Raw genomic sequence first — 26,334 nt, forward strand, 5'->3', positions numbered from 1 at the left:
ACAGCCGGCCGGAGCACACAACTAATTTTTAATTAAATTATCCTATCAACTAATAGTGGTCACGGAGGGCGAACTGTTCTCTGTTGCCATGTATACTAAACAGGAGAGTCTATGAATCGGCGAGAGATTATTATGGTCCCTTGCCTCCACCGGAGATACGCTGAAGGGCTCGCTAAAATGAAACTTAGGTTACACACACACTGGGGATAAATGGGGCCTCCAGTCACAGCTCTTGATTAAATAGAACCGAGGACAATGCGAACAATAACCAAGCGGTCAAAAAATCAAACAAAGGCATAAATGGTCCAAATTTTTATTACTTTTTTTTACATTTTAGGAATGCTCATATAAATATCTATCTACAATTTTCGCGCCGCTTAGGCTTCGCATCTTTTCGCCATCTGCATCATAACTTCCCTGTGCTGCGGCTTCGATTTGAAGCTGGGATTAGCCCCCTGATCGATCTGCCTCCTCAGCGACCTCGCAAGCTGCGACGATTCCACGCAGTGTGCGGGCACAGGCCTGTTAAGACTCTCGACTTGCTTGTACCCGTCTTTGCACACCGGGACCGGCGAAATGCTGAAGCAGGTTTGGCCCGCTGCTAGCGCATACTGCGTCCTGTACATGATCCCTTCCCGGGCGTACATCTCACCTCCCATGATCCCGGAATCCTGCGCTGAGACGATCTTGACGAATTGCACCGATTTGCGGTAGCACTTCTTCTCCTCGGCTTGGATCATCATCATTTCGTTCATCCTCTTCGTGCGCTGCTTCTCAGGCACGGTGTTAGTGGCGACGAAGACCTCGGGGTTGTGGATGATGCAGTTCCCGGGGTGGGTGAAGTCGGTTTCTTGCTCGTTGGTGAACGTGCCGCAGAGGCCGCGGGCGGCATCGCGGAATTTGTCGTTGGTGATTTCGATTTTGGCGCGGACGCCGTCGTAGATCACGCTGAAGGCGTTGTAGACTTGGACTTTGGTTTCCTGGTTTGGAAGTCTGTACGCTTGCATGTAACCGTCGTACATGTGGGAACCTTGGTCGTCGTACTTGATTTCCTGGCCCTGGACGAAGAGGCGCGGGTAGCTTGAGGATTCGCTAGGTTTCAGCGAAATGTCGATCACCTTGGATAGGGTATCCGGTGATTGGATGACCATTTTGATTTCCTTTTTGGCGTCACCGTATGAACGACCATAGACGATGTAACCTTCGACTTGTTGGTTCAGTTGTTCGGGGACGGTCAAGTAGGGCTGGTTTTTGATTGGGGAAGGTCTGCGCGGGACATAGTGGAGGAGGACGACCCAGTCCTTGGATAAGTCAATGGGGAATGTCCTGTTGTCCAAAGTGTTAACAGCGCAACTGTCAACCATACAGTTTGCCTTGTAAGTCTCATAGTTAAGGGCGTATCCGCCTAGACGAGATTTGACATGGTGTACTGGATGCGACACCAAAAGGGCTTTGGCCCAATCCTGGACTTTGACGTTGTTGAAGTCAACTTTTCCGTACTCGGTGACAACAGATGCATTGACACGAGACAAACACGGGCTAAATTGACCCTTGACCTGAAGACGATCCTTCTGCACTTGCTCATTTTCCATCAGGATGTCTTCCGAAACTCTTGGGTACATGTAGTGGCGCAAAACGGTGTACAATTTGTATGTGCTGTTAACCACAACCTTGTCAATGTTGTGATAATTCATTTCGAATGAGAATTGATCCAAAAGATTGGCTTGGGCTGTCAGCATGGCACATGCGGGCAGTTGGTAGTTACCTTCCTGCATCTCCTTCTGGCATTTTTCATACTGTGGCAATTCCTTCAAATATTGTTTGCGCTCCTCGCTCTTGGCCAAAGTCAACTTGGCATTAATTTGGGCGTCGTTGCCACTCTTCTTTTCGATGACGCCTTGGATCTGGATGGTGCTAGTTGGGTCAAATTCCAAGGCATATTTCAAGTTGAGACTGTTGGTGTTTGGTATTTTGGTGTTAGCGGCGAAGAAGACCCTCATGGGTTTGTCGTGCTGGTTGTCTTTTTCCATTTGCATCAAAACGCGACCTCGGGGATCAATGTCGCTCCGAGCGCCGGCAAGGGTTGAGGTGTATTTAACTATTCTTTGCCCTTCGAACAACACAATTGCGTCAACAACGTGGGCACGGACGGCACGAATGTCCTTGCTGCAGTTTTTCAAAAATTCCTTCTGCCTTTCCCACGACTCTTGAGCGGCTTGGTACCGGGATGACATTTCGGGGGCTGGTTGGCGGTTCAAATTCGAATTGTAGGTGTGTTGGTGGCCCAAATGGACAACAACCTTATTAGTGGTCGACTTGTCAGAGTCAATTCCTAAATCAATTTGGATGTGTTGCATGTTATCATCAACCCATGACCCCAAAAGGGCCGAAACCAGGTCCTGTTTGCGGAGCCTATCGTACATAAACCCACAATCAATAGGGCGGCTGCTGATCATCTTGAAATAGAAGGCAATTCCTGTGGATTTGTCCCCAATAATGGTGTTAACTCGATGGGGGTTTTCCTTCTCAATAATTTGGTTTTTGGGCTCGACGTCGAAAATTTCGTAGACGGAGGTGTACGGCCAGGAGCTGTAATGGACCAAGTTTGTGTTTTTCTGGCTGTCGGTGTTTTCAGCTTCCAAGGTGGCTTGTTTGTTTTCGACGTTGAGGTGCACCTTGCCGGAAATTTGGGGCACAACGACTTGGAAGTTCTTGTCGTAGCCAGAACTGTAGCGTTTGTGGTTGAAAGGAGCGAAGAAACCAAGCTGACTTTGGACACGTCCCGAAACGAACGCGTTGATTTTGTATTCGAGATCGACGGTTTCGGGCTGTTGGAGACCTTGCTCCGAGTAGACTGAAGGGTTAGCTGAAGCTTGCATCTCTGATTCGATGTGGACAAGGGTGGGCACGTCGAAGGTGTAGATCAAGGGCAAGCCCCAAGCGCTGGGGAACGACAAGGCGGTTTCGTAATTGACGCTCATTTTGTTGTAATCGATGTGTTTGCCGTTTTTCAAGTCTTGCTCACACTTTCTGACAACTAAATAAACAACAATGAATTATTTCTTTACTTTTTTAATTAAGATTCACTTACTTTGCAACAAATTTTCGATGGTTTGGTTATCAAACGACCACATTTTTTGCAAAGCATCAACGTGGAAGTAGAGATTTCCTTCGAGTTGTTCCCGTTGTTCGTTTTGCATGTTGAAAAGGTTGGCGGTATGTTCGCTTGACCATTTGGTGTTGGCACTTTGGGCGGCTTGTTTTTCCTTCAACAAGCGGCGGTATTCTTTGGTTTGTTGTTCGAAAACGTTGATCAAGTCTTCAATACTTGACACCATTGATTGCATGTCGACGACAAAACGTCTGACTCCACCGAAGCGTCCTTGGAGGTAGTAGTTAATTCCTTTGGGCAAAACGCTGTCTTCGCCGACAAGGTAGTTGAATTTTTGCAAATATTCTGATCGCATTTCCTGCTCAACAAAGCTACGCAAATTGCCGTGGGAGTGTTGGACGCCAAAGTCTTGCGAAGTGAGGAGGGGTTTAGCAGAATAGGCAGCCGAACGTCTGGAATTGTGTCTTAGAGATTTTTTAATAAAGCAAACACAAGACTTACATTTTTTCGTAACGTGGTCCTTGAAGCTCGCAGGCTGATTCGATGATTGATTTTACGGCAGCATTAACTTGGTTGCTCGTGTCCACATTGGTGTAATAGGCCATGCGTTGGAGCATTGCAGCTGAGGGTTGCGATTTCATCAATTGATAGACGGCAGCAACACGCACTTGGTCGAAATCGTGTGCGTTTTGGTAGATTTTGTACAAAACGGAGCGGGCGACTTGAGGGTTACTCTTCGCCAGTTTATCCAAAGCCACAACCATCAAAGTCCTCTGGAAGTGGGAGGCTTTCTTGGTTCCTTCCAAATAGGGTTTGAACGATTGCAAGATTTGCTGGTGTCCGACGTTTCCAAGGGCACGGATGTACAAATGGATTTGTTTGGTGTCAGCGTTAGAAATAGCTTCGTCCAGTTTTTGGGACAAGTAAGGGATGACTTCCTTCTTGACGTAGAACCACCCTTGAGCTGTGTTAAACGAGCCGAAACTATGGACGGGGTATTTACTGTGCGAATATTCCTCGTTGACGTAAACTTGGTGGATCAAAGTGGTGTAAGCCAAGAGCAAGGACTCGTTCAAGTAGGGTTGTTCCATGATTTGGTCGTTTTGAATCATCTCGAAATAGACCTTCATGTATTTCTCGGTTGGTTGTCTGGCGGAAACGGCAGCCGTTGACACGACTTCCGCGGCTTCTTCCCGGGAGATTTTTCCTTCGCGGATCCACTCCTGGATGTTGAGGAGGGCAGGTCCTGTTCCAGCCTCTGCGACAGCGTCGCGGTATGCGACCCAGGCGGCGGCGGCAGCTCCATGTTGCTCTTGTGTGTACAACTGGTCAGCGACTTGTTTCATCTCATCCTTATCCATAACTTTCACAAGGCTGCTCAAAATCAGGAACTTGCCGACGGTGTTTCGTTCGGGGATGTTTTGCGACTGTTGGAACTCCTGGCCGATCTTTTTGGCTAGATTGCGGGCACTTTCTTTGATGTTTTGCTTTTTGCTGATGGCTTGCCCGTCGTAACCGACAGTGAAGGGGAGCAAAGGTGAGGCAGGTGCTTCATTAATGTGGGGTTTTTCCTGAACTGAGGAGTAAAGTTCCTCGGACCTTGATTCGTCGGATTCGGACGAAGCGTGAGACAAGCTACGTTTGTGTCTTCGGATTTGGTTGGAAGATTCCTGGCTGTGAGAGGAGGAAGATTCATCGCTGTTTTTCCTTCCACTGCGAATTTGAGATCTGAGATGGGGTTCGTTGGTTTGGTCGAAAGGGTTGTCGTAGTGATAGACAAGACCAACATTGACGGGGTTTGACACTTGTTCAAATTCTTGGTTTTGCTCATCCATTGAGACCAAAGTGATGTTGACAATGCTCCTGGTTGAGCCTCTTTGTTTGTCTTGCATGGAGGGGTTAACTGTGACTTCATCGACGGTCACTGAGCTTTGCAAGGTGAAACTATCCAAATTTCCGGTAATCACAGCACGGGAGACCGAAGTACGGGAGAAAAATTCCCCGATTTGGTTATCAATGTCAAAACGGTCGACTCCATGGAACCCAAAGTGATACGAGGGAGTTTCCTTGCTGTGTGTGAAATTTTTGTTTTTCACAACTTCGATAACTTGTCCTCTGCCTTTCAAATGTTTCAAAGGAGCCAACCATGGAGTTGTCTGGAGGATATAATCGGGCAAGGGGTGGATTTCGTACAAAGTTTCGGACTCTCCGGTCACAGTGGGTTCCATTGTTTTGAAAACAGCCGTGCTCGACCCCTCTTGAGTCAAAATGTTGATCGAGCTGGGAATAAGATTTTCGGCGTTTGTGTCCAACTGGAGTTGACTCACAATGGCTTTGATCATGTTAGCTTCCCAGTTTGAGATCGACCGGTCAACAACAAGGTCACTGACGGCGTTGTTGTCCATTTTGATCAAAAACGGCTTCGATGAGAGGGAAATCGGACTGTAGCTGAGTTCCGAATCCGGGATTTCCTGATCCCAGCTTCGGTAAAGCTTCGAGTGGATTTCGGCATATTGTGGTTCGATGATTCGGGCTCCGAGGTGTCCGTCAGATCGGGGTCTTACCCAAAGTTTGGCTTTAAAGAGCATACCGGCATGATTGCTGCTGATTTGGTCCAAACCGGTGAGAGAGCGGCCGCGGATTTGGTAGACGTATTCGTGGTTGTGTTGCCAGCCTGGGTTGTGGCTAGCGCAGGCGAGGCCCACTGAGCAATAATTGGATATTTTTCACAATTTGATTCAAAAAGTTGAGAAAATAAATATAAATTACTTAAAAAACCATAGTTATTTTTATGCAAGTGAATAAAACTTATTTTGACTCAAAAAAATTGAAAAGAATTAAAGTAAAAAATAACTTTACTCACCAAAAAAACAAAGCACTATTTTGGACCACATCGCGACGCAATAATCAGTCGCACAAGTGTACTTTGCATTATACCCCCATTTCTTTATATATAAAATTTATTAACCATTCAGCACTTTGGGGGGCAAAAATCAGTCTAATTTTTATATAAGTATTACTTTTTGATAAATTGTTGCTAATGCAGATAACCCTATTTCCGTCTTTTTGAAGATAGCTAATTATATTTCAATAAATTAATTTCCTACTCATCAGCAAATAATTATCGATGCATTTTTAATAAAATGTTGCCATTCATTAATTTAATACGTGACCCCCAGAATATCAATTTTAAAATATTATCTTCCATTTTTAATTTTCTTATCACGACGTCATTTTAATTCATAAAGTTTGTTACGTAAATAAACACTTCAAAATTCATGTTCATTTTTTGAAAGTGTACAATGTTATTCGTGACTTTACTAAATAAACTCATTTAACTAAAAATTTTTATACATAAATTAAATATTTTCGTTTATTTTTTTTATAATTAAAGAAGTAAGTCATCTAAGGATTCAAAACTAAAGTTTGAAGTTATGTTTCACCTTTACGTTCATCTCTTTTTACCTCAAAACAAAAGGTACTTTCCTTTTATTAGGAGGTGCTCTTACGTCTACAATTTGGCGCCTTTACGTACTTTTAACTTTTACCGCATTATTTTCTTATTTCTGTCAGTTTTATGCTCCGCTTTACGTTTACACGTCTGTGTTCTCAGTTAGCTAAAAATTTTTAGACATAAATAAAATATTTTCGTTTAAATTTTTTTTTTTAATTTAAGAAAAGTATTCAACACTAAAGTTTGAAGTTATGTTACACTGTTACGTTCACGTCCTTTTCTCTCAAGTTGACAAAACGTATTTTCTCTTTATTAGGATATGTTCTTACGTTTACAATTTGGCGCCTTTACGTACTTTTACCTTTTGCCATTATTTTTTTATTTCTGTCAGTTTTATACTCCGCTTTACGTTTATACGTCTATGTGTTCTCTCAATCTCTTATTTTTGTTTACGTGTTGTTTCACCTACCTTTTCTACACTTTTTTTCATAGAAAAATTCTTACACCTGATCCGGGGTTTGAACCCCCGACCTCCCCCGCCGAAAGTGGCGCTTATACCACTGGGCCACGAGGCCCCAAGTACTGACCGTCTTTTGCAAATATTTTAACACAAACTTTTTAAATAAATCAACATTACAAAGTATATAATTGCAAAAATTTACCTAAAACGCAAATACTTTCAGTTAAAAAGTCGGCGAATTAGCTCGAGAATACATTTTCTTCCACTTTTTTTCAATTTAATTCTCTATTTTTTCACCAGATTTCATCAAAAAAGATACCAGGCATTTAGTTGATTCTACAATTTTAAAATTGTTTTTAAGTTTTTTGTGACTTTCAGCACGTTTTTGACCCAAAATGGGCATAATTTCTCCAAAAATTACCAAACCTGTGTATTTTCTGGTCAAAAATAGTGGACGTGCGCAAATCCTACTGTATTCGCAATGGCCATAATTTTTATTAACAATGTTTTTTGGGACTTTACTAAACAACCTCAGTTAACTAAAGTTTTTAGAGATAAATCAAATAAAGTAAATGAATGTAATATGCAAAATGAGCCGTAGAATTCAATGGAACAAACCGCATTGCTCTACGACTTTTAGTTTTTGAGTTATGAATTTTTTTTGGTGAACAAAATTTTCCACTATAGATATTGCCTATCTTAATTTTTAGCAAAAAACTTTAAAAGTTTACATCTCATTAAAAAATGACTTTATATGCAAAATGAGCCGCTGAATTCAATGGAACAAACCGCATTGCTCTACGACTTTTAGTTTTTGAGTTATGAATTTTTTTTGGTAAATAAAATTTTTCACTACAGATATTGCCTATCTTAATTTTTAGCAAAAAACTTTAAAAGTTTACATCTCGTTAAAAGATAGTTTTATACGCAAAATGAGCCGCTGAATTCAATGGAACAAACCGCATTGCTCTACGACTTTTAGTTTCTGAGTTATGAATTTTTTTTGGTAAATACAATTTTTCGCTATAGATATTGCTTATCTTAATTTTTAGCAAAAGACTTTAAAAGTTTACATATCATTAAAAAATGGCTTTATATGCAAAATGAGCCGCTGAATTCATTGGAACAACCGCATTGCCCTATGACTTTTAGTTTTTGAGTTATGAATTTTTTTTTGAATAAAATTTTACACTATTGATATTGCCTATCTTAATTTTTAGCAAAAAACTTTAAAGGTTTACATCTTGCTAAAAGATGGTTTTATATGCAAAATGAGCCGCTGAATTCAATGGAACAAACCGCATTGCTCTACGACTTTTAGTTTTCGAGTTATGAATTTTTTTTGGTAAATAAAATTTTTCACTATAGATATTGCCTATCTTAATTTTTAGCAAAAAACTTTAAAAGTTTACATCTTGCTAAAAGATGGTTTTATATGCAAAATGAGCCGCTGAATTCAATGGAACAAACCGCATTGCTCTACGACTTTTAGTTTTCGAGTTATGAATTTTTTTTGGTAAATAAAATTTTTCACTATAGATATTGCCTATCTTAATTTTTAGCAAAAAACTTTAAAAGTTTACATCTTGCTAAAAGATGGTTTTATATGCAAAATGAGCCACTGAATTCAATGGAACAAACCGCATTGCTCTACGACTTTTAGTTTTTGAGTTATGAATTTTTTTTGTGAATAAAATTTTCCACTATTGATATTGCCTACCTTAATTTTTAGCAAAAAACTTTAAAAGTTTACATCTTGCTAAAAGATGGTTTTATATGCAAAATGAGCCGCTGAATTCAATGGAACAAACCGCATTGCTCTACGACTTTTAGTTTTTGAGTTATGAATTTTTTTTGTGAATAAAATTTTCCACTATTGATATTGCCTACTTTAATTTTTAGCAAAAGACTTTAAAAGTTTACATATCATTAAAAAATGGCTTTATATGCAAAATGAGCCGCTGAATTCATTGAAACAAACCGCACTGCCCTATGACTTTTAGTTTTTGAGTTATGAATTTTTTGATGATTTTATGATTTTTTTTTAACCAAAATGTGTTATTTCTATTTAAGAGACAGATAATTGGATAATTCCGGATTAACACGAATTTATGCAAAATATCCCGGATCTAAAAGTAGTTTTTGTTGAGTAGGCGTCTCGCGTTAATAAATCGGAAGTAGGCCTCAGTGCCAGATGGAAATAGTTCAAATGTCACTGTAATAAAATATGTCAAACAGAAACATTGCGAGTGTAGTGAGTCGTTATTAAGCCTATTTTTAATTAATCTGAATAAATTTAGCAAAGAAGAGGAGGAACGGAATAAACAGTTCAGTGAATTCTGTCCCCCAGTTAACCTCATTAATTGTGTTCATGTCTGTTGAGTGCATAACACTGCAAAAATAAATTTGTTTAACAAATTTCGTGTGCTATGTGTATAAACCGCATTTTTAACAAATAACCCAACCCCGCTTGCGACAGTTTTTTAAAATGGTATTTAATACAAGTCAAATAAATCTAAACGTTGTTTTACTCGTGCTATTAGGGATTTCTAACAAGGGTAACACCCCCCTGAAAACCACCCCATTTCTATAATTCTGTTTCAGTCGACTTTATAATGGCCCATCAATGCTACGTCTGTGGCCCCAAAGCCAACATCAGCTGTGATAAATTCGATCCCACCGATAAAACATTTATTAAAGAGTGTCCTTCAGCCCAAGCCTGCAGCATCCAAACACATGGTATATCAAATTACAAGTGCAAAAAGCGAGTTGACGCATTTTTTACAGGCAATTTGGTCGAAAGGTCGTGCGAAGAAATCGGAATTCGCGACTGTAAAACAGCGAATAACGTCCAGTACTGCTTCTGCTCAGAAAATTTGTGTAACGGCAAGACAATCAATTTCACCGATGACGAAGACTTGAACGACGAAGGGAGCGGCGTATCTGTGATAACCAACACCATTCAAAAGGAGCACAAAACAATCCACACTGCAAGTCAATCCAGTCAGGTCCAGCTTTATTTCTGCAGCACCTGGATCTCCATCCTAGCAATACTGTGCAATTAAGCGCAACGTCGGTATTATTTCATCAGTATTAAGTTAAGTCTTCCACCAAAGATCAGTTTCGTAATTATTTTATTTATTTTTTACGTTCTCTGACACGTGTAGTCAATTACTGGCAACGGTTGTGCTAAAGAGTATTGCTTGAAATTATTTTTCTGTGATTATGCCGAATCTTGTCAATTCTCACTACAGTACAACCCCTTTTACCCGAACAGCAAGTTGTATTCCTTACAGATTTTGAGTCAATGCCAGGCCTCACGGCCAAACAACAAATTAAAAATGTATTTTACTTCGTTTTTTAGACCATTTACTTTTCCAATAATTGCAATAATTAGTTCGGGTGATGGGTGTTTTACTGTAACCTGTAACTAAAATGTGATTTTGTTTTTATGATAAGAGAATCAGTATTTTGGATATGAATATATTACGCTTGTCAGCTTTTATATAAACACTAATTTAGCCCCACTGCTGCTGAATTCCAGCGGTATTTGATTTAGATCTAGTCATTGTGAAGTTATGTAACGTCCTCTCAGATATTACAAACATTTTTACGCATAAACACGCTTTATTCTGAAAGGACACAATTACTCCGATGTGACTTAACCAAAAATGCTCAATAAATTGAAACTAAAGTAAGTGTGGTTTTTGTTCCCCGGAAATGAGACGAGAGTTAAGAACTCATAAAACTTTATTAACGAACTGTCAGTCTGTTACAAAGAGATTGCACTTGGATGCAACATCAGACCAAAATAGTGACCTACGGAAGAAATGGAATAACGAATACTGAAACATGGGGTAACTTCCGTAAGGCACTTCACAAGTACACAAATACAAATAGAAAATGCATAGCAACGCTTAAATACAATAGTCTTCTCAAACTGAACAAAATCAGAGAAGCCCCTTAAAATTTCAAAATGATAACTTCCATAAACTTTAATGAAAAGAGCACTTATTAAACTGTACATTTGTACAATTTTAAGCTAACATTTTAATAATATCACAAATCTAACGTATTAGTCATCACTCCTCGAATAGAAGAAAACACAAGCCTTCGATTTGACGGAATCGTCGTTGATGTTGATTGCCCTAACGTTTTCGTCATTGAATTCGTACCACCTGAAAACGGCGATGACTTTTTGCACTAAGAAAAAACAGTTTTACCCCTTGGAAGTCAAAGCTGCAGCAGTGTAGTGACCAAAATTCATGTTCCCCGAATGCATGGCAAACGCGTTCAGTTCATACCGGCTCTTGCCCAGCCGGAAGTCGCGTTTTTTGAAGTGGGCCCGAGATTCGATTTTTTTGAGCAGCACTTGGCCGTTAACGAGAGCTTGTCTGTACCTGTGATTGACACTTGTAATCAAATTTAAAAACCAAGATAACTGCACCTTTTGAGGACAATCACCATGATCTTCGGTTCGTAAATAATCTCCTTCTGGTTGTTCACCGGCTTCTTGCACTTGGAGCAACAATACTCCGTTATGATGAAGTCCGCCATGTAATCGCTCATCAGTTCGTCCAGAGTGAAGTCTTCCTCAGGGACTGGCAGCATGAACGTGCTCTCAATCTCAAATTTGAAGGTTTTTTGGTCGCACTGTCGGCAGTGCTGGGTTATTCTAATTTGGTGGTAGAAGTAGTCGATGAAAATCGAGTTCTTCCCCTCGAACTGGTTGTACCAAGCCTTCTGCCGCGGCGTCAGAACCGCCGGCAGAGACACATCATAGCGGCAATCCTCGCACAAGTGGTTTAGCAAAAAGAGCAAAAACTCCATGCAGTCTTCGTGATGTCCCAGCGAATAAGTGGGCTCTAATTCCCCGATTTTGGTGTAAAACTCCATCGGATCGATTGATCTCACTGGTCTGGACCACAACTGGCGCACCAAATTGGCGGTCTCGTGGATTATTGCCGCCGGATTGCGAATACAAAATTTGGTGTAAATGCCTTTGCAGAACAGATCTCTGATGTCAGGTACGTTGCGGAAACAGTGGATGATGGTGTTCAGATAACACGTATTTCGGATATTACGCAAGCCCACCAAGCCTGGCGTCTGGGAAAAAAATATCAAATGTTGCGGCCAGATTGCAGCGGACATTCCGCAAATTGCTGCTAATTAAGCCGATTGGAGGAATGAATACTCCGCAAAAAAATTAATTAACGAAATGAATTGTGTCAACAAGTGGGAATAACCGTCGCTAATACGGTATTAATTTTCATTCGGGAAAATCGCATTAAAGCACTGAAAGTTTTTGATTGTTTTACCCGGAATTTTCACAAAAACGAATTTTTGACTAAATTATTTTACCCGAAAAGACGGTAACTTTTTGCCGTACGCGTATTTTTTCATTTTTTTTTGTCTAGGATAGAGCAAGAGAGAGAGAGATTTTGTCATTTCAAGAAAACAAATCATGGTTATTACTTTCTTCACAAGGAAATTTTTTATTTTATTTTTGAGATGATGCGATGTTTAACAAAAAAATCCACATCAATAAAAATTTTCAAAAGAATGGCCCACTACATAAAATATTAATATATTTTTCCGATGACCACATAAAAAAATGAACAGAGAAACGAAAATTGTTTTTTACAAAAAGGGGAAAACCACTATTTAGCAAATGCAACGGTCGAGCGCTCCTAACCTTGGGCTCTTATTGTTCAAAAATCAAAAACTATTTATCACTTTATCATTAATTACCATAAATGTAACAAATCAGCGAGTATTGTTTTTGTTATTTAAAAATGGTAGGTACATTATACAACTAATCAAACACTTGTGAGTTAAACAAAAAAACAGTGTGTGCCTGACAAATAGACCCACATTTTGTAATTTAATTTTTAAATAAATAAATTTATATAATAATTTTTAGATACGAACAAATCAGCAAAATTGTTTGGTATTTAAAATGGCCCACATTCCAATTTTTGAAATGGCTCTAACTGATAAAATAACTTTGAGTATGAAGAATCAGCGATAATTGCGATTAAAAAACAATGCGATTGTTATGCAACGTTCTAAACACTCGTGTGCGCCTGGCAAACAACGTGGAACATGCATTTAATTTTTAAAGGGGCTCTAACCTGATAAATATTTTTGGATATACACAAATCAGCGACAGCGAGTCTTGTAATTGAAAAACAAGGCGCAATATATATTTGAAACGTGGATTAAAATTTTTAGGAAGGCCCTAAATATACCAATTTTTAAAGGGCCAAGTAAACATGTATTTTAATTTTTAAAGGGGCTCTAACCCAAGAAAATAAATTTTGGGCGTAAGAAAATAGCGATTATTTTTGTGTAATCTTTTAAACGGTCGTCTGCCTAAAATGTGATAAAAGGGCTTTATCCAATAGAATAAATTTTTGATACAAACAAAGCCGCAAAATTGTTATTAAAAATAAAAAACAAGACGTATACACCCTCAAGTGCCACATAAAACAAAGCTAAATGTTGTTTTTCAATTTAAAAAAGGGCATAACGATGATAAAAATTAGGTACTAACTCATTTCTGAATTCAAATTGCAACCACACATTTTTTTCGGTATCAGTCCCGACTTATAGTTCCCGAACTCGATCGAACTGTTTACCAAATAATAAAAATTCAATTTCCAAAAAGGCTCACCCTGCGTTTTCGGCGCCTGACACGGTCCAAAAACCTTTGCATCGCCATTGCCACTCACTTATTACCACTTTCAATAAAAAATCGCGAGCAACTGATTTTTTATCGCTTCAAGAAACAAGATATGATATACCTTCAAAACAATTACATACATTCAAAACTTGTGATGAATAATCGAGCATTGCTATTGGAACATTTCACAAATTTTTACCAGGACTACGTGTCAATTATTTATCGCGATGGGCAATTGAAAACAAAAATACTCACAATTTCCACCTCCTCGACCATCGGACAGGGCCTTGGGGATGGTTTAGTCGAGCGATTGATCTGGGGTTTGTCCAATTCCGGAACCTCGGTACTGGCGTCTTTGGCGCCTTCTGGCCCCTGATTTTTGGGCTTCAAGGCTCGGGCTTTCTGCAGCTCCCGGTCCCGCTCTTCGTCAATAATATCCTTCAGAGTATCAGAGCTTTCCTCGGTTGACTCATCACCCAAATCAAGGATCATGTTCTTATCATAATCGCCGAGCAAGCTCTCCAGACGCACGATCTCTTCCTGAATCTCCGCATCACGTTGTTTCAGTTCTGCGATATGTTTAATATTGGTCTCTCTATCGCACTGCTCTGCGATTTTTTTCAGCTCATTTCGTTCATGTTGTAGCTGGTTCAGGATGTCGCGTCTTGTGTACACGTATTCTCTTTCCCCCGACGCAGCTTGATCGCCGGAAGTGTCGTCGCTCAAGCTGTCGCCGGGGGCCCCCATGACATATGTCTTATTGTCAGTCTCAGTGGGGTACGTGATGTCGTCAAGCTCGAGCAGTTCGTCCAATTCATTGTTCTTCTGGTACAGATAAACCTGCGGGTTTATGCACAAGGTGGGGTAGGTTTGGAGCAGCTCGAGATAGCCCCCTTTCAGAATCACGGGACGTTCCCGATAGTTGCGGTTCAAATCCCACTAAAACGCAAATTAGACCAAACAAGACGAAACGATAGCAACTCACTTTGACTAGAGACAAATGCAACTTGTTCAACTTCGTCACAGCAAAATTATCAGAAGACGTGTTCCAGTCGAACAAAACGATCACGTCGTATTTGTCCCTCATCTCCCACTTCTCGCGGGTGGCGTCCGGCAACAGTTTCCCCAAAACGTTAGCTGACAAACTGAGAAAAAAATAAACTGTGTTTTTTCAAAGTAGAACATACCCAGCTGCGATTATTTCGTCAGGGATGTTGATGCAATCGGGGTGGTTGATGCGCGACTCGTCGAAATCGCTCACTGGACGAGCATCAACAAGCAAGAACTTGTAGTTCTTCTGTAAGGCACTGTATAATTGTTGGCAAGATATAAATTCACCTGGGGAAAACTCGATATGTGAAATGATTTATAAAAGTTTTGCGAATTACTGTCGAAAACTTGGCTAGGCTTGGCCGCAACCTGCGGCTGGGTCTCTTCAGGTTGAGGGGTTGCGGGGCTGTCGTTGGCCAGTAAGGCGTACCGCTCCTCGAGACTCTTCTTGGTCTTCTCGTAATGCAGCAAGACCTTTTCATACTCCGAGCCGAATCGTAACTGGAGGAACTTTTTATCGGACTCGGTGTTCCACAGAAAGCTGTAAACGTCCAAGTATCTCGCCAGCAAGATGTAGGTCTTTTCTTGGTCGAGGACGTCTAGCTGACTTTGCTTATACAGCGTGTTCAAGGAGTTATATATTCTGGAATGACACCGTCTAGAGTGTGTTTAGCGTGACGCGAAACTACTCACGCATTAATTTTAACATGTTTGAGATCACCGCAGTCTTTCTTCGCAAGAAGATCCAATGAATCCAAATTTTTGGCAAGATATAATTTGTTGTAAGGTTCCATGGCGTGTGACGAATGATAACTGTACCACAAATCAACACCAAAACAATCTTTAGATTAAATTTCAACTAAAACACACACTTTTCAAAGAAACTTTCGCTGTTTTCAGAAGTAAACATTTTATTTACGCTTTGAGGTTAAAACAGTTTAACGAATAAATGGTGTGACGTCACGCGCCAATGGTTATCTACTTAGTTATCTAACTTATCGACACTGTTGATATGTTATCTAAAAAGCAATAAAAAAAACCTCCCAGTCCTGTTAAGCTAAAAACGCAATATTGCTTCACATTATCACCTTAAAATTTTTCAAAATATTTTTTACATTTTTGGATTCACTAATTTTTTTTTATTTTGTAACGCCTGCACTTCCCGCAACCAACAATTCACTGACGTCACAAATTTTTAAAATTTTGAACTTGATTTTCTAACGGTCCTAATTGAATACCCAAAATTTTTTATAAATTGTAATTAACACAATTAAATAACACATTTTTAAATTTTTTTCAGTTAAAATTTAAATAGAACATTAAAAACAGTAAATTGTAAATTGCGCTAAAGCAATAGTTTAACTGAAAAACAATAATGCTAACAGTTTTTCCGCTCCGTCCTATATTTTTTTAAACAAATACGATTAAAAAAAATTAAACTAACAAATATAACACACAAAGTGGAGCGATTCTTGACTCTGGACAATGTCTTTATAATGAAGCAATATGTAGCGACAATTTAGAGACCTAATTAAAATACGATTATTTTTTCAATTTTTTTAATAATATTTTGTTTAAAATAATTACACCAAATTTTTCAAATTCATAGTTATTTTATTTTACATCTAAAATTTTTTTGTTTCTCAGAATTTTTTCAGTATTTCTGCTTTTTATAGATTTTAATTAGTTGTGTGAAAGTCCTACTTTTACAGGATACCTAGTTTTTGTGTAATAAACTAATAAATAAAAAAACTGTAATTTTGTCAAAAAAATCAAATTATTTCCAAAACTAAGCAAAATCGACCATTTTATTCGCACCCAAGGCGAAATCTTGTTCTATGTGAAAGACCGGCCCTTAAAAACCGGTTCACTCGTGTATCATTTGTCCCAGCAATGAGTAATTGACCAATAAAAATATAAAAGTCACCTCCTACTTGTTTATCTGGTGCACAAAAAATTGCAAGACGATTGAAGCGTTTGTCATTGGATATGGGAGGGATATTGCACTCCCAACTGTAAAACAGACCAATCACAAAGCGATTAGAACTGAGCAAAAAACTGTTTGATAATTTTGTGAATGTCGGCTGGAATTCAGCTGTTTTCTAAGAAAATTTCACGTTTTCTATTACACTTGGGTTCAAAAATCTTTGAAAATTTTTGATAAAGATTGAGTCTCGCAATTAGTTCGTGTTCAAACTCAAACATTTCGCAGGTTTTTCAGCATAAACAAAAACTCAATTGTTTCGCAAATTGTTACCAAATTAAGTCAAAAATCTTCATATTTTTTTAATTATTAACTTGGGCATTAGAAACATGAGTTATGTTTTTATATAAACAATTTAATAATTTTTAAGAAGCAAACACAAAAAATGGGATGTTCCATTATTTTTTTTTAATATTGAGAATGCAGATTTGGCATCTGATCGTCACTACGCCTAAGTTATTGCTCAAGTAAATCATTATGAAGCAATTTAATTCAAACCATTGAAAAGGTTTCAGACTTATTGAAAAAAAAAAATAATTTTCAAAAACTTTATTTCTTACATTTTTACACCTCTAATTGACTAAGGGGTTGTTTACAATTTCTTTAGTTATTTTTAAATACTAAAATACGCATTTCTTATTCCGTTTCTCTTAAAGTGCCCACTACAATGAATTGAATTTTTTAAATCAAACATTAGGACTATTTACTTTGTATGTCCAATTATTTAAATCCCTCTAATGTCAAATAGGTTTTTTAAGAATCACCGAATAATTAAAATAATTAAAAACCCAACTAAAAATAAGTAAGAGTTTGTTTGTATACATAGCCACATGATCTTCAAATTCGAAAGTAGGAACTCATTCATTTTTAAATATCTTATCAGGCGTTACCCGCAATTTTGTGCCGGTACCATTGTCCATATGTAGGTAATCAGGTATTTAAAAATTTAGGACTGAATACGAATCAGCAAAGAAATACCTCAAATCAATCAAGAGAAAACGGTTGTCTCATTTATTAATTAGGAATACCAATTAATAATTTTTTTGGGGATCAAAAATTTTAAAAGCTATGTGGCGAAGAACTGTACATACGTGCCCAGAGCAGGTGTGTGGGTAGGTACAGAGTACCTGTGTACTTCTTGTTTACATTAGAAAATGATGCCCGCGTCCGTTGCGTATACGAAGGTTCAGAAGGCCAACCTAGGACATTGACTTTTTGCAGTTTTAAGTAACGTTAAGGTACTCCCTATTACGCGTCCCAAATTCGAAATAAACGCCACCAATTGCCATGTGCAAAAACCATCAATGAAATACTCCCTTGTCAAATTTTTACTAGTCTGTTCATGATCACACGTTTCATGCCAGATTTTTTAATGATTGAGGTGATACTATAGGTTCGAGGAACGCAATGGGTTGAGTCAAATAGCGGTTTATAGCAAAGTTATATAAACCAGAGGTAAAAGCACCACGGTGTAAAACATTGTAGACATGAAGACAGTACACATTATTTTATTCGTTTGCTTCGTTGCGGCCGCAAGAGCCCAAATTCCCAATTTGGGCTTCTGTCCAGACTACCTCCCAATGCCAGATTTCGACATAGAGAGGTTTCTAGGAAAATGGTACGAAGCCGAACGATATTTCCAATTTTCCGAAGTCGCCACCCGATGTGTCGTCACAGATTATGCAAAAGCACCCAGTGGACGAATCTACGTCTCCAACGAAGTCACCAACAGATTGTGAGTATTTTCCCCAAATACCAAAAAATAATAACAACTTGCAGAACGGGCGTAAAGCGCGTCATTGACGGAAGCCTAGAACTCAGCGGTAAAGCAGGGGAGGGAAAACTAAACGTCAAGTACTCAACAACCCCCATCGCGAGCGAAACCGCCCTCACAGTTCTAGACACAGATTACGACTCTTACGCCGTTATTTGGAGCTGTAGCGGCTTTGGCCCTATTCATGCCCGTAAGTCCGACTCAGCCAAAATCTTTATAATTACTAACAAAAATGGCTTCAGAAAGCGCTTGGGTCATGACTCGGGAGCGGCTCCCTTCAGGCGTTGTCCTGCAACAAGCCTACGGAGTCCTAGACAAATTCAAAATCAGCAGAACTTTCTTCGTTAAAACCGACCAAGAAGGTTGCGCTATCGCAGCGTCTGACATTAATGCCGCTAATGGCATTACCGCAACCTCCACAATCGCCGAAGCCACAGGTTCCGAACAGAAAAACGCAAATAAGCCCGAAGAAGAAAATCAGCCAGTGGAGGTCCAAAACTAAACTTAAAACCAATATTTATGTTAATATTTATGATAATTTTTATATTTTAAATAAATTAATCAAACCCTACTAGTTTGTTTCATTTCAAATGGTAAAATAGCGCCAAATTGGGAAAACGGCGCACGCAGGCCGCAGTTTATTGATTGTAATACACCTAAAACGCGTGCGCTTTGAAGTTAACGTTTTGGCGGCGATTTAAAAGCGCTACAATCAAATATTGTAATTAATTTTATTCGCCACTGCGTATTATTAGGGCAAAAACTATAAAAGTGTCAGAGGTAACTGTTAAATTTAAACACAGCACAGTTGAGTTATTTCCGTGCTTCGGTTACATTCGTGCTGTGGACAAAAGAGTCGTTTCGTTTCGGTGGAAGAAATAAGAGATTCGTTGAATGTGGTGAGTGGTCGGAATGTGGCTGCTGCGAACACAGACCGAAGACTCGAAGAGGGCAAGCAGTGTGGGCGTTGTTTTGGCTAAAAATGAAAGAATCATTAATTAAACTGACTGCAGTGTGATGTGCAATGTGAACTGTCCACAACCTTTCGAAAAGATCGATCTCACTCGTTTATTTACAAAATGTGACTGAGAGTAATACTATCAATATGAATCAAAATTTCTTGTCCGGGTTTATTATTTTATTGACGTCGCAATTGGTTTTTGGCTATTTAAACTTGTACCTTAGCTTAGCCGAGGTTCAAAGACTCTTAGGTAAGTTAGCTAGGTCTTATCTTCTTGCATGTTTACACAAACAATTTGTTTAGGGCTGGAAGCGGAGCTCTATTATGTTAGAGATGGCAACATAAACAACTATGCGTTAAATTTCGTAATGCCGGTGCCGTCCAGTTTAAATTCCTTGCATTTCACTTGGGAAAGTCTGGCGGATCGACCAGTACGTATGTTTGTGGCTATCTTTGGTCATTAGTTTGATTCGTTTCCAGCTATTGTACACGATAAAGGTTGACACTTCCGACTCCCAAATATTGCTTCCGCCTCAGTTGAATATCACATCTAGAGGTTCCGTTCCCACTACACTCCAGACTTTTAGCCTGTCCCTGCTATGTTCAGGGGCGGCAACGGGGGAAGTAAATGTCACCATAACAATTAGCGTTACTATAACACCTTCGAACGTAACAACACTCATGTTCAGAAGGAAGAAAATATGTACGAAGTTTGAAATGCAAACGAACCACGTCTTGGTCCACACAGTGCCAACATATTCGAACTCAACGAGTATTTTTTACACGGCTATTGTCTCGGCTTTAATTCTGATAATTATTCTTGCTTCGGTGACTGCAGCGTATTATGTGAAAAATAAAAAAACGAGAGACACCACTAGTGCTAGTACCGGGCCCACGACGACTTTCCTCACCACAGGCCCACGAAATACCGTTAACACGTCCTATAGCAGCTTCCGGCGAATGCCTAGCTACTCGCTCATTGATGAACGATCCAAGGATTTGCAGGAAAGGATAACGGAATTGACTGTGCAAAGGTAACCGGTCACAAATCATTAACTCGTCCAAACAATGTTTTGTAGATGCAGAGTCCGCCTAAGCAATGTAATAATGGAAGGGACTTTTGCCCGGGTGTACCAAGGATCATACACCAACGAAGAGGGGGTTGATGAGCCCGTGATAGTTAAGACAGTGACCGACCACGCCAGCCAGATCCAGATATCACTCTTGCTCCAAGAGGGAATGTCGATGTATTCACTTAACCATAAGAACATCCTTAGCATACTCAGGGTGTCGATTGAGGACCACACAGCACCGTTTTTGCTTTATGCTTACAATAACTACAGCAACTTGAAGATATTCCTCCAGAAATGCAAACTATCGCCGGAGGGAGTCTCCCACACTCTGACCACTCAAGAAGTGGTGGACATGGCGTTACAAATAATCCAAGCAATGCAGTATCTGCACAAGAAAAATCTCCTGCACAAAGATTTAGCCACGCGGAACTGCATGTGAGTATCATCACACCGCCCAAGCTTTTGTTTTCATTCGTTGTTTGTAGTGTTGACGATAAACTCAACGTACAAGTGGCCGACAATGCCCTGTCCAGAGACCTGTTCCCGTCTGATTATCACTGTCTGGGCGATAACGAAAATCGCCCGATTAAGTGGATGGCGATTGAAAGCCTGGTCCATAAGACATTTTCGTTCAGTTCCGACGTCTGGTCGTTTGGGGTGCTTTTATGGGAGTTAACAACACTTGCCCAACAGCCATACGTCGAGATCGACCCTTTCGAGATCGTAGCCTACCTCAAAGACGGGTACAGACTAGCACAACCGATAAATTGCCCCGATGAACTGTAAGTATGGCCACTTTTTGGGGCAAGTTTTACGTTTTACGTAGGTTTGCAGTCATGGCGTACTGCTGGGCAATGAGTGCAGAAGAGCGCCCAACCTTCACGCAGCTGCATATATGTCTGCAAGACTTCTACACACAGTTAACCAGATACGTGTAGATGGTGCCAATTGGTGTGAATTTACGTGATGTACCCTAATCGATATAAATGTATATAAGAGATGTGTACCTTGTGAAAAATATATGACTGGATTTTTGTATTATTAAATATAATCTCTTTTCGTAAATGGAAAGTTTTATTCGTGGAATTGTTCCCACCCTCAGGCACGACTAGCCTGATTTGTTTCTGATGAGTTTACGGTTACTTTGGCCAATTCGCAGCAAGATCAGATGGGACATAGTTTTATGTAATTATAACACTCACGGTAAAATAAAGGAAACTAATTATGCAATTATAAATCAAGAAACACTTTTTTTTTCACCTTGAGACTGGATGAAGGAGACCAACATCTCAACATTATTAAATTCTTGACTATTTACTCTGAATTGTCACGACAAATGTCTTCACGCAATTTGTAGTTTCAGTCTTCTTGAAGAAACAAAGTGATTCACATGTGCAGTAATGGATTGCAAGGTGTTGTTATGGCTGGTACAAATTTACGTCCAAGTAAACGTGTGTAAGTGACACTGTTTCCTTAATTGCTTATAATCGAGTTTCCGTTCGAATTTAATGAATGAGCTGCGAAAGTGAAAAGTTGCAAATGAATTAGTCGTTGATTAAAATTGACAAGTTGGCAGTTTTGGTGGTAAAAAATGAGTATTCGTTTACAGATAGTGCAACAGGCATTTCCTCCAAATTAGATTTCGGTGAGCAACCTAAACTCGTGGCTGACGCTAACAGCAGATCGCACAAACCCGTAATCAATGACAAAATAAAACTAACTTACAAAGTGGAAGAAAACGCTAATAAAGTCGCCAAAACGGAGGAAACCATCAACACCGACGTCGTGGTCGAAATTAAGACGAAAGTCGGGGTTGTTCAAAATAACAAAACTGACGATGTGGACGACGTCCCTGTAATTGTGGGAAAACCTGACAATTTTGACGACAAAGCCCTGAGCACTTCTCCAGCGCCGTTCACCCCAACGTACAACGCGTTTCCACCGCAAAGTCTATATTTGGAAAATGCAAACAGAAAATACAATTTCCCCGTAACGCAGTCCCGAAATAATATCAGAGATGAAGAAATTATCCCAAGCGCGAAGGAAGACACAATACTCAGAATTCCGCATTTCGACCAAATTTACCACAGTCACTACTTCGGGGAGAACCCACCCCCGCAATTAATTTGGTATCCGAAGTCCTACGGAATCGCAAATTTTGACCACAAGCTCGGAACGGTCTTCAAACCGTCGACTGGCGAAAGGCCAGTCACGGGATTCACCTGCACCTACAAAACGGAGGCCACAAAGGGCCTGAAATGGTACCCCTCGAGAGGGCGGGTTCACACCCCCGGCGACCCCGGAAGCCAAATTAACGACAAATTAGCACCATTAGATTAACGTTCAATGCTTCCTGTGCTTTTTATAAAACTTCATGTGTAACGATAATAAAATTAATTTACACAAAAATACATTTGCGTTTCATTTAACAATGAAAACGTAAAAATAAAATTTCGGCTTGATGCTTCATTTTATATTGTTTCGCTGATCTCAATAAATGAGGGAAAATCGATCCGCAATTTCAATAAAGCGCTCTCCCCAAATATTTTTTCCACTGAATTTTTTACGCAACCAACTTTGCACATTACAGTAAAGAAAACCCCAAGTGTAATTAATAGTGTTTATATCACTTTCAAGAAGAGGTGGACAAAAAATTTTCGCGGTTATTCCTGCTGACGAATTGGTGATTCACTGATTTAGATGGACCCTACTTTTGGTCAATTCTATTACAAAAAATGTCCTTCGTGAGATTTATTTATGAATGGACTCAGTAAGTAAAAGAAATTGCGTTCATCTCCAGTCATAAAATATTCCGCTGGCAATAAGGAACCCACCGTTTGCATTAAAAAATCATTAACTGAGGCGAGATCCTGTTTGAAAAATCGATGTATGTAATGGCTTCATATACAATAAAACATAAAATACGCCAATAATAGAAGTTTTACTCAAGGTAAAATGATCTCATTGTCGGTGGATCATTTCGTATAGAATCTTGCTAAAACTAATCGTTTTGCATATTAATCAATAATGTGAATCGAGGTGTTTTTCAATAAAAATTGTTCGATTATTACTCATCTTAATGATATTAAAAATAAGGTGACGCAAATAACGATTAATAAATCTAGAGAAAATAATATACCGCAACCACAAATCAGTTAAGGGCGGTTACAACTAGCAAAACACAGTTCTAGTTGTTAAATAATTCATAGCCCAATTATTTTTGTAGATACGAGCGAACAAAAGCTCACTTGAATAAATAATCCTTGATTACGATGTGGAGTGAAAATATTACAGATGTCCTGAAGCATGTGTGGTTCTTGTCAAAGTTATTCCTCCTGTGTCCGAGATCAATAGACGAGAAAATAAAACGTCAAGAACGCCACTCTTTTTATAAAATCTACAAGTACACATACAACATTGTGGCTGTCTCCCTGACAGCCTACATGGTCTATATAACGACAAATTTGCGAATAACGCAAAAATTGAGCATTGTGACGCAGCTCGCCGACTTAATATTTAGTGCAAGTGCAAATGCTTCAGGTGTGGCAACGGTGTTTTTCTGTCTGTTTTACCAAAACAAGCTCATTGAAGTTATAAGCAAATTGCATAAATTGGACAACAAACTGAAACACATGCTAATATGGAAGTCTTACAAGCGCACGCAAATTTTCATAACTTGTGAATTATTTTTCGTGATCTTGTTATGGATCTCATTTTTCCTAAACTTCATGCTGCACTGCAACAACACGACGTGGAGGTGTTTATACCGATGGATTGTATTATACACTCTATCCAAAATGTCACAAGTTATGCTAATCCAGTTTTGCGCGTTTGTTGTTGTCTTAAAGCAGAAGTTTTGTGTTGTCAACCAGTACATAAAACAAGTCTGCAAACTGAACAATGGACACTACAAGAATTTTCTGAGCCAAGTGGAGATCATTCACAATGAAATACTTGTTACCCATAATGAGATTCAAACGATATTTTCGGTTCCTTTGTTGATGAAAATAGCGAGTCAATTCGTCGGCATTTTTTGTTCGTTATATTTCTGCATCTTCGGGTACATATACGACGACGAAATGGTCGTCCCCCAGAATTTCCACGACATATTCCTCCCCCTGCTCTGCATACTCACAAATACGCTCGAAATTTTGATAACAGTGACAGTATGCGAACTCACAATTTTGGAATACAAGAGGACCAAAAAACTACTGTACCGGATACCAGTCACTAAAACCGATTCAATGTTGATAAGAAATGTACAATTTGTCTCAAATCGCCACTTTCTGTCATTTTCTTATTTTAGATCAACTTATTCTCCCTGCAACTTGCACACCAAAAACTGGAATTCAGTGCTTGTGGCTTCTTTCTAATCAACGGAACACTTCTGCACACAGTGAGTGGCGAACAAATCGGTTGCACAATTTAACGTTATTTTTCAGATTGTGGGCGCAGTCACGGTTTATTTAATCATGTTTATCCAGTTCGATATAGCTACAACAACTAAAGGTGGTTAAATAAACTGATTTCATCAATAAATTGTATTTTACACTCAATAAAGTTACAACTAAAGAAAAAATACGGTTTAATTTCGTAAATTATTTTGCGCTAAAAGTAAATGATTGGCCTAAATCCCCGCTTGGTATTATCAGCACACAAAGTGGGGTAATTAGTTTAGTTAGAATCTTCATTTTATGAGACAATGTTATGTTAATGAAAAGAGCTGCCACCCTTTGATGTTACATTTGCAAACCCTACTGTTACCATCACCGATAGTTTAATTAAATGCGCTCCACTTGAACCGTTTGAATTTAGAGAATTTTCGTGATGGCTTTGGAACAACAATTTCTTCCTGCTCATTAATTATCTTATTGTCTGAATTGTGTATTGTTTCTCGATTAAGTTTTTAGAGAACGTTCGGTTTATGGTATTTTGCCTTGAGACATCATGTTGAATCCACCTCCGGTTAGGTCATACTATAATGAGTCAAGGTGCCCCTTTATTTTTTATGGTTCCTGAAATATGCAGACACGGTTTCGATCTCAATCACGAAATTTGCTAACCGCCTTCAATTTAAAAATGTGTGTTTCAAAAAACGACTTTTGGCACTTGCAGTGGCCGACACTGGCTTATTTGCGAAAAGTTCCTCGATGCCTGGACTGGAAATTCAAGATTAAATTCGCACGATTTAAACAGATGAAGGCATATAAAAGGTATTCTTCGAGTCAATGGCCAGTCATTCAGTGTATCTCAGTGTAGCTGTTTGTTCATTAAGAGAGGAGAATGTTTTCGCGGACCCTGGACCTTTTTCTCATCTGTGGATTAGTCTTCTCTGCTGGTGTGTGCGTTAATTAAGCGCCCCTTTTCTACGGTCAATTTTCAGGAGCCGCTCCTGCGGTCAGCAAAGCCCGGCAGTTCCTGCCGGCCCTGCCAGGGTACGTACCCGTGTACATTCGCCCTGGTGATACTCCCTTGGAGGATATCAACCCGGATTTGGCCGAAGCCTTTAGCAGCTATGCACGGAAAAACGCCAGACTGAGCTTTGGGCGCGCCGAACCAGTGTTTGACGGCAAAGTACCTAGCAACGGCTCGCTGAATCAAATTTCGGACATTGACGACGTCAATTTTCAAGAGGAGAATCTGGCGCTTACCTCAACCGAACACAGTTTATCTCAGTCGCAACATATTCAAAAAATTCCAAAAAATTAGGCCCGAATCCTACAAACTTATTTATTTATGTAAATATTTAATAAATATGTTCAAACTACGACTCTCCTATTA

At 39.3% G+C, this 26,334-nt stretch overlaps 7 protein-coding genes across 9 annotated transcripts; 5 read left to right on the top strand and 2 right to left on the bottom strand.

Annotated features, from left to right (window-relative positions):
- Positions 1-297: 297 nt before the first annotated feature.
- LOC658755 (vitellogenin) lies at positions 298-6,118 on the bottom strand. The gene is made up of 4 exons (XM_965117.5): positions 5,976-6,118; positions 3,614-5,816; positions 3,092-3,564; positions 298-3,037 (listed from the first exon to the last, which is right to left on the bottom strand). Exons 1-4 carry the CDS (start codon positions 6,004-6,006, stop codon positions 378-380), a joined length of 5,367 nt encoding a protein of 1,788 aa, XP_970210.1. The 5' UTR covers positions 6,007-6,118; the 3' UTR covers positions 298-377.
- Positions 6,119-9,197: 3,079 nt separating this feature from the next.
- Positions 9,198-10,724, top strand: LOC103314647 (uncharacterized). Of its 2 annotated transcripts, none has more exons than XM_015980695.2 (3): positions 9,198-9,353; positions 9,631-9,765; positions 9,814-10,724. In XM_015980695.2, the coding sequence occupies exons 2-3, from the start codon at positions 9,642-9,644 to the stop codon at positions 10,089-10,091; spliced, it is 402 nt and encodes a 133-aa protein (XP_015836181.1). In that variant the 5' UTR covers positions 9,198-9,353; positions 9,631-9,641; the 3' UTR covers positions 10,092-10,724. The 2 variants fall into 2 exon arrangements, with proteins under 2 accessions (XP_015836181.1, XP_008199368.1); XM_008201146.3 differs by having other exon boundaries at positions 9,211-9,584.
- Positions 10,725-10,758: 34 nt separating this feature from the next.
- On the bottom strand, positions 10,759-15,743 carry LOC658614 (ubiquitin carboxyl-terminal hydrolase 8). 2 transcript variants are annotated; one of them, XM_008201145.3, is made up of 8 exons: positions 15,455-15,743; positions 15,100-15,404; positions 14,899-15,049; positions 14,697-14,856; positions 13,967-14,650; positions 11,474-12,132; positions 11,250-11,420; positions 10,759-11,204 (listed from the first exon to the last, which is right to left on the bottom strand). In XM_008201145.3, the coding sequence occupies exons 1-8, from the start codon at positions 15,553-15,555 to the stop codon at positions 11,102-11,104; spliced, it is 2,334 nt and encodes a 777-aa protein (XP_008199367.1). In that variant the 5' UTR covers positions 15,556-15,743; the 3' UTR covers positions 10,759-11,101. The 2 variants fall into 2 exon arrangements, with proteins under 2 accessions (XP_008199367.1, XP_008199366.1); XM_008201144.3 differs by having other exon boundaries at positions 11,250-11,426.
- Positions 15,744-18,204: 2,461 nt separating this feature from the next.
- LOC658538 (apolipoprotein D) lies at positions 18,205-19,090 on the top strand. Its single transcript, XM_008201143.3, has 3 exons — positions 18,205-18,480; positions 18,525-18,709; positions 18,762-19,090. The coding sequence occupies exons 1-3, from the start codon at positions 18,233-18,235 to the stop codon at positions 19,019-19,021; spliced, it is 693 nt and encodes a 230-aa protein (XP_008199365.1). The 5' UTR covers positions 18,205-18,232; the 3' UTR covers positions 19,022-19,090.
- A 165-nt stretch (positions 19,091-19,255) lies between these two features.
- Positions 19,256-22,964, top strand: dnt (doughnut on 2). The gene is made up of 7 exons (XM_964848.4): positions 19,256-19,730; positions 19,784-19,911; positions 19,961-20,514; positions 20,560-20,988; positions 21,039-21,335; positions 21,380-22,008; positions 22,163-22,964. The coding sequence occupies exons 1-6, from the start codon at positions 19,625-19,627 to the stop codon at positions 21,489-21,491; spliced, it is 1,626 nt and encodes a 541-aa protein (XP_969941.1). The 5' UTR covers positions 19,256-19,624; the 3' UTR covers positions 21,492-22,008; positions 22,163-22,964.
- Positions 22,965-23,825: 861 nt separating this feature from the next.
- On the top strand, positions 23,826-25,132 carry LOC100142398 (gustatory receptor candidate 59). The gene is made up of 3 exons (XM_008201250.3): positions 23,826-24,812; positions 24,860-24,949; positions 24,996-25,132. The coding sequence occupies exons 1-3, from the start codon at positions 23,826-23,828 to the stop codon at positions 25,068-25,070; spliced, it is 1,152 nt and encodes a 383-aa protein (XP_008199472.1). The 3' UTR covers positions 25,071-25,132.
- Positions 25,133-25,279: 147 nt separating this feature from the next.
- On the top strand, positions 25,280-26,320 carry LOC103314645 (uncharacterized protein). The gene is made up of 2 exons (XM_008201140.3): positions 25,280-25,891; positions 25,937-26,320. The coding sequence occupies exons 1-2, from the start codon at positions 25,837-25,839 to the stop codon at positions 26,260-26,262; spliced, it is 381 nt and encodes a 126-aa protein (XP_008199362.1). The 5' UTR covers positions 25,280-25,836; the 3' UTR covers positions 26,263-26,320.
- The last annotated feature ends 14 nt before the right edge of the window (positions 26,321-26,334 follow it).

Source organism: Tribolium castaneum, chromosome 10 (assembly GCF_031307605.1).
Source record: "Tribolium castaneum strain GA2 chromosome 10, icTriCast1.1, whole genome shotgun sequence".
Lineage (NCBI taxonomy): Eukaryota > Metazoa > Arthropoda > Insecta > Coleoptera > Tenebrionidae > Tribolium > Tribolium castaneum.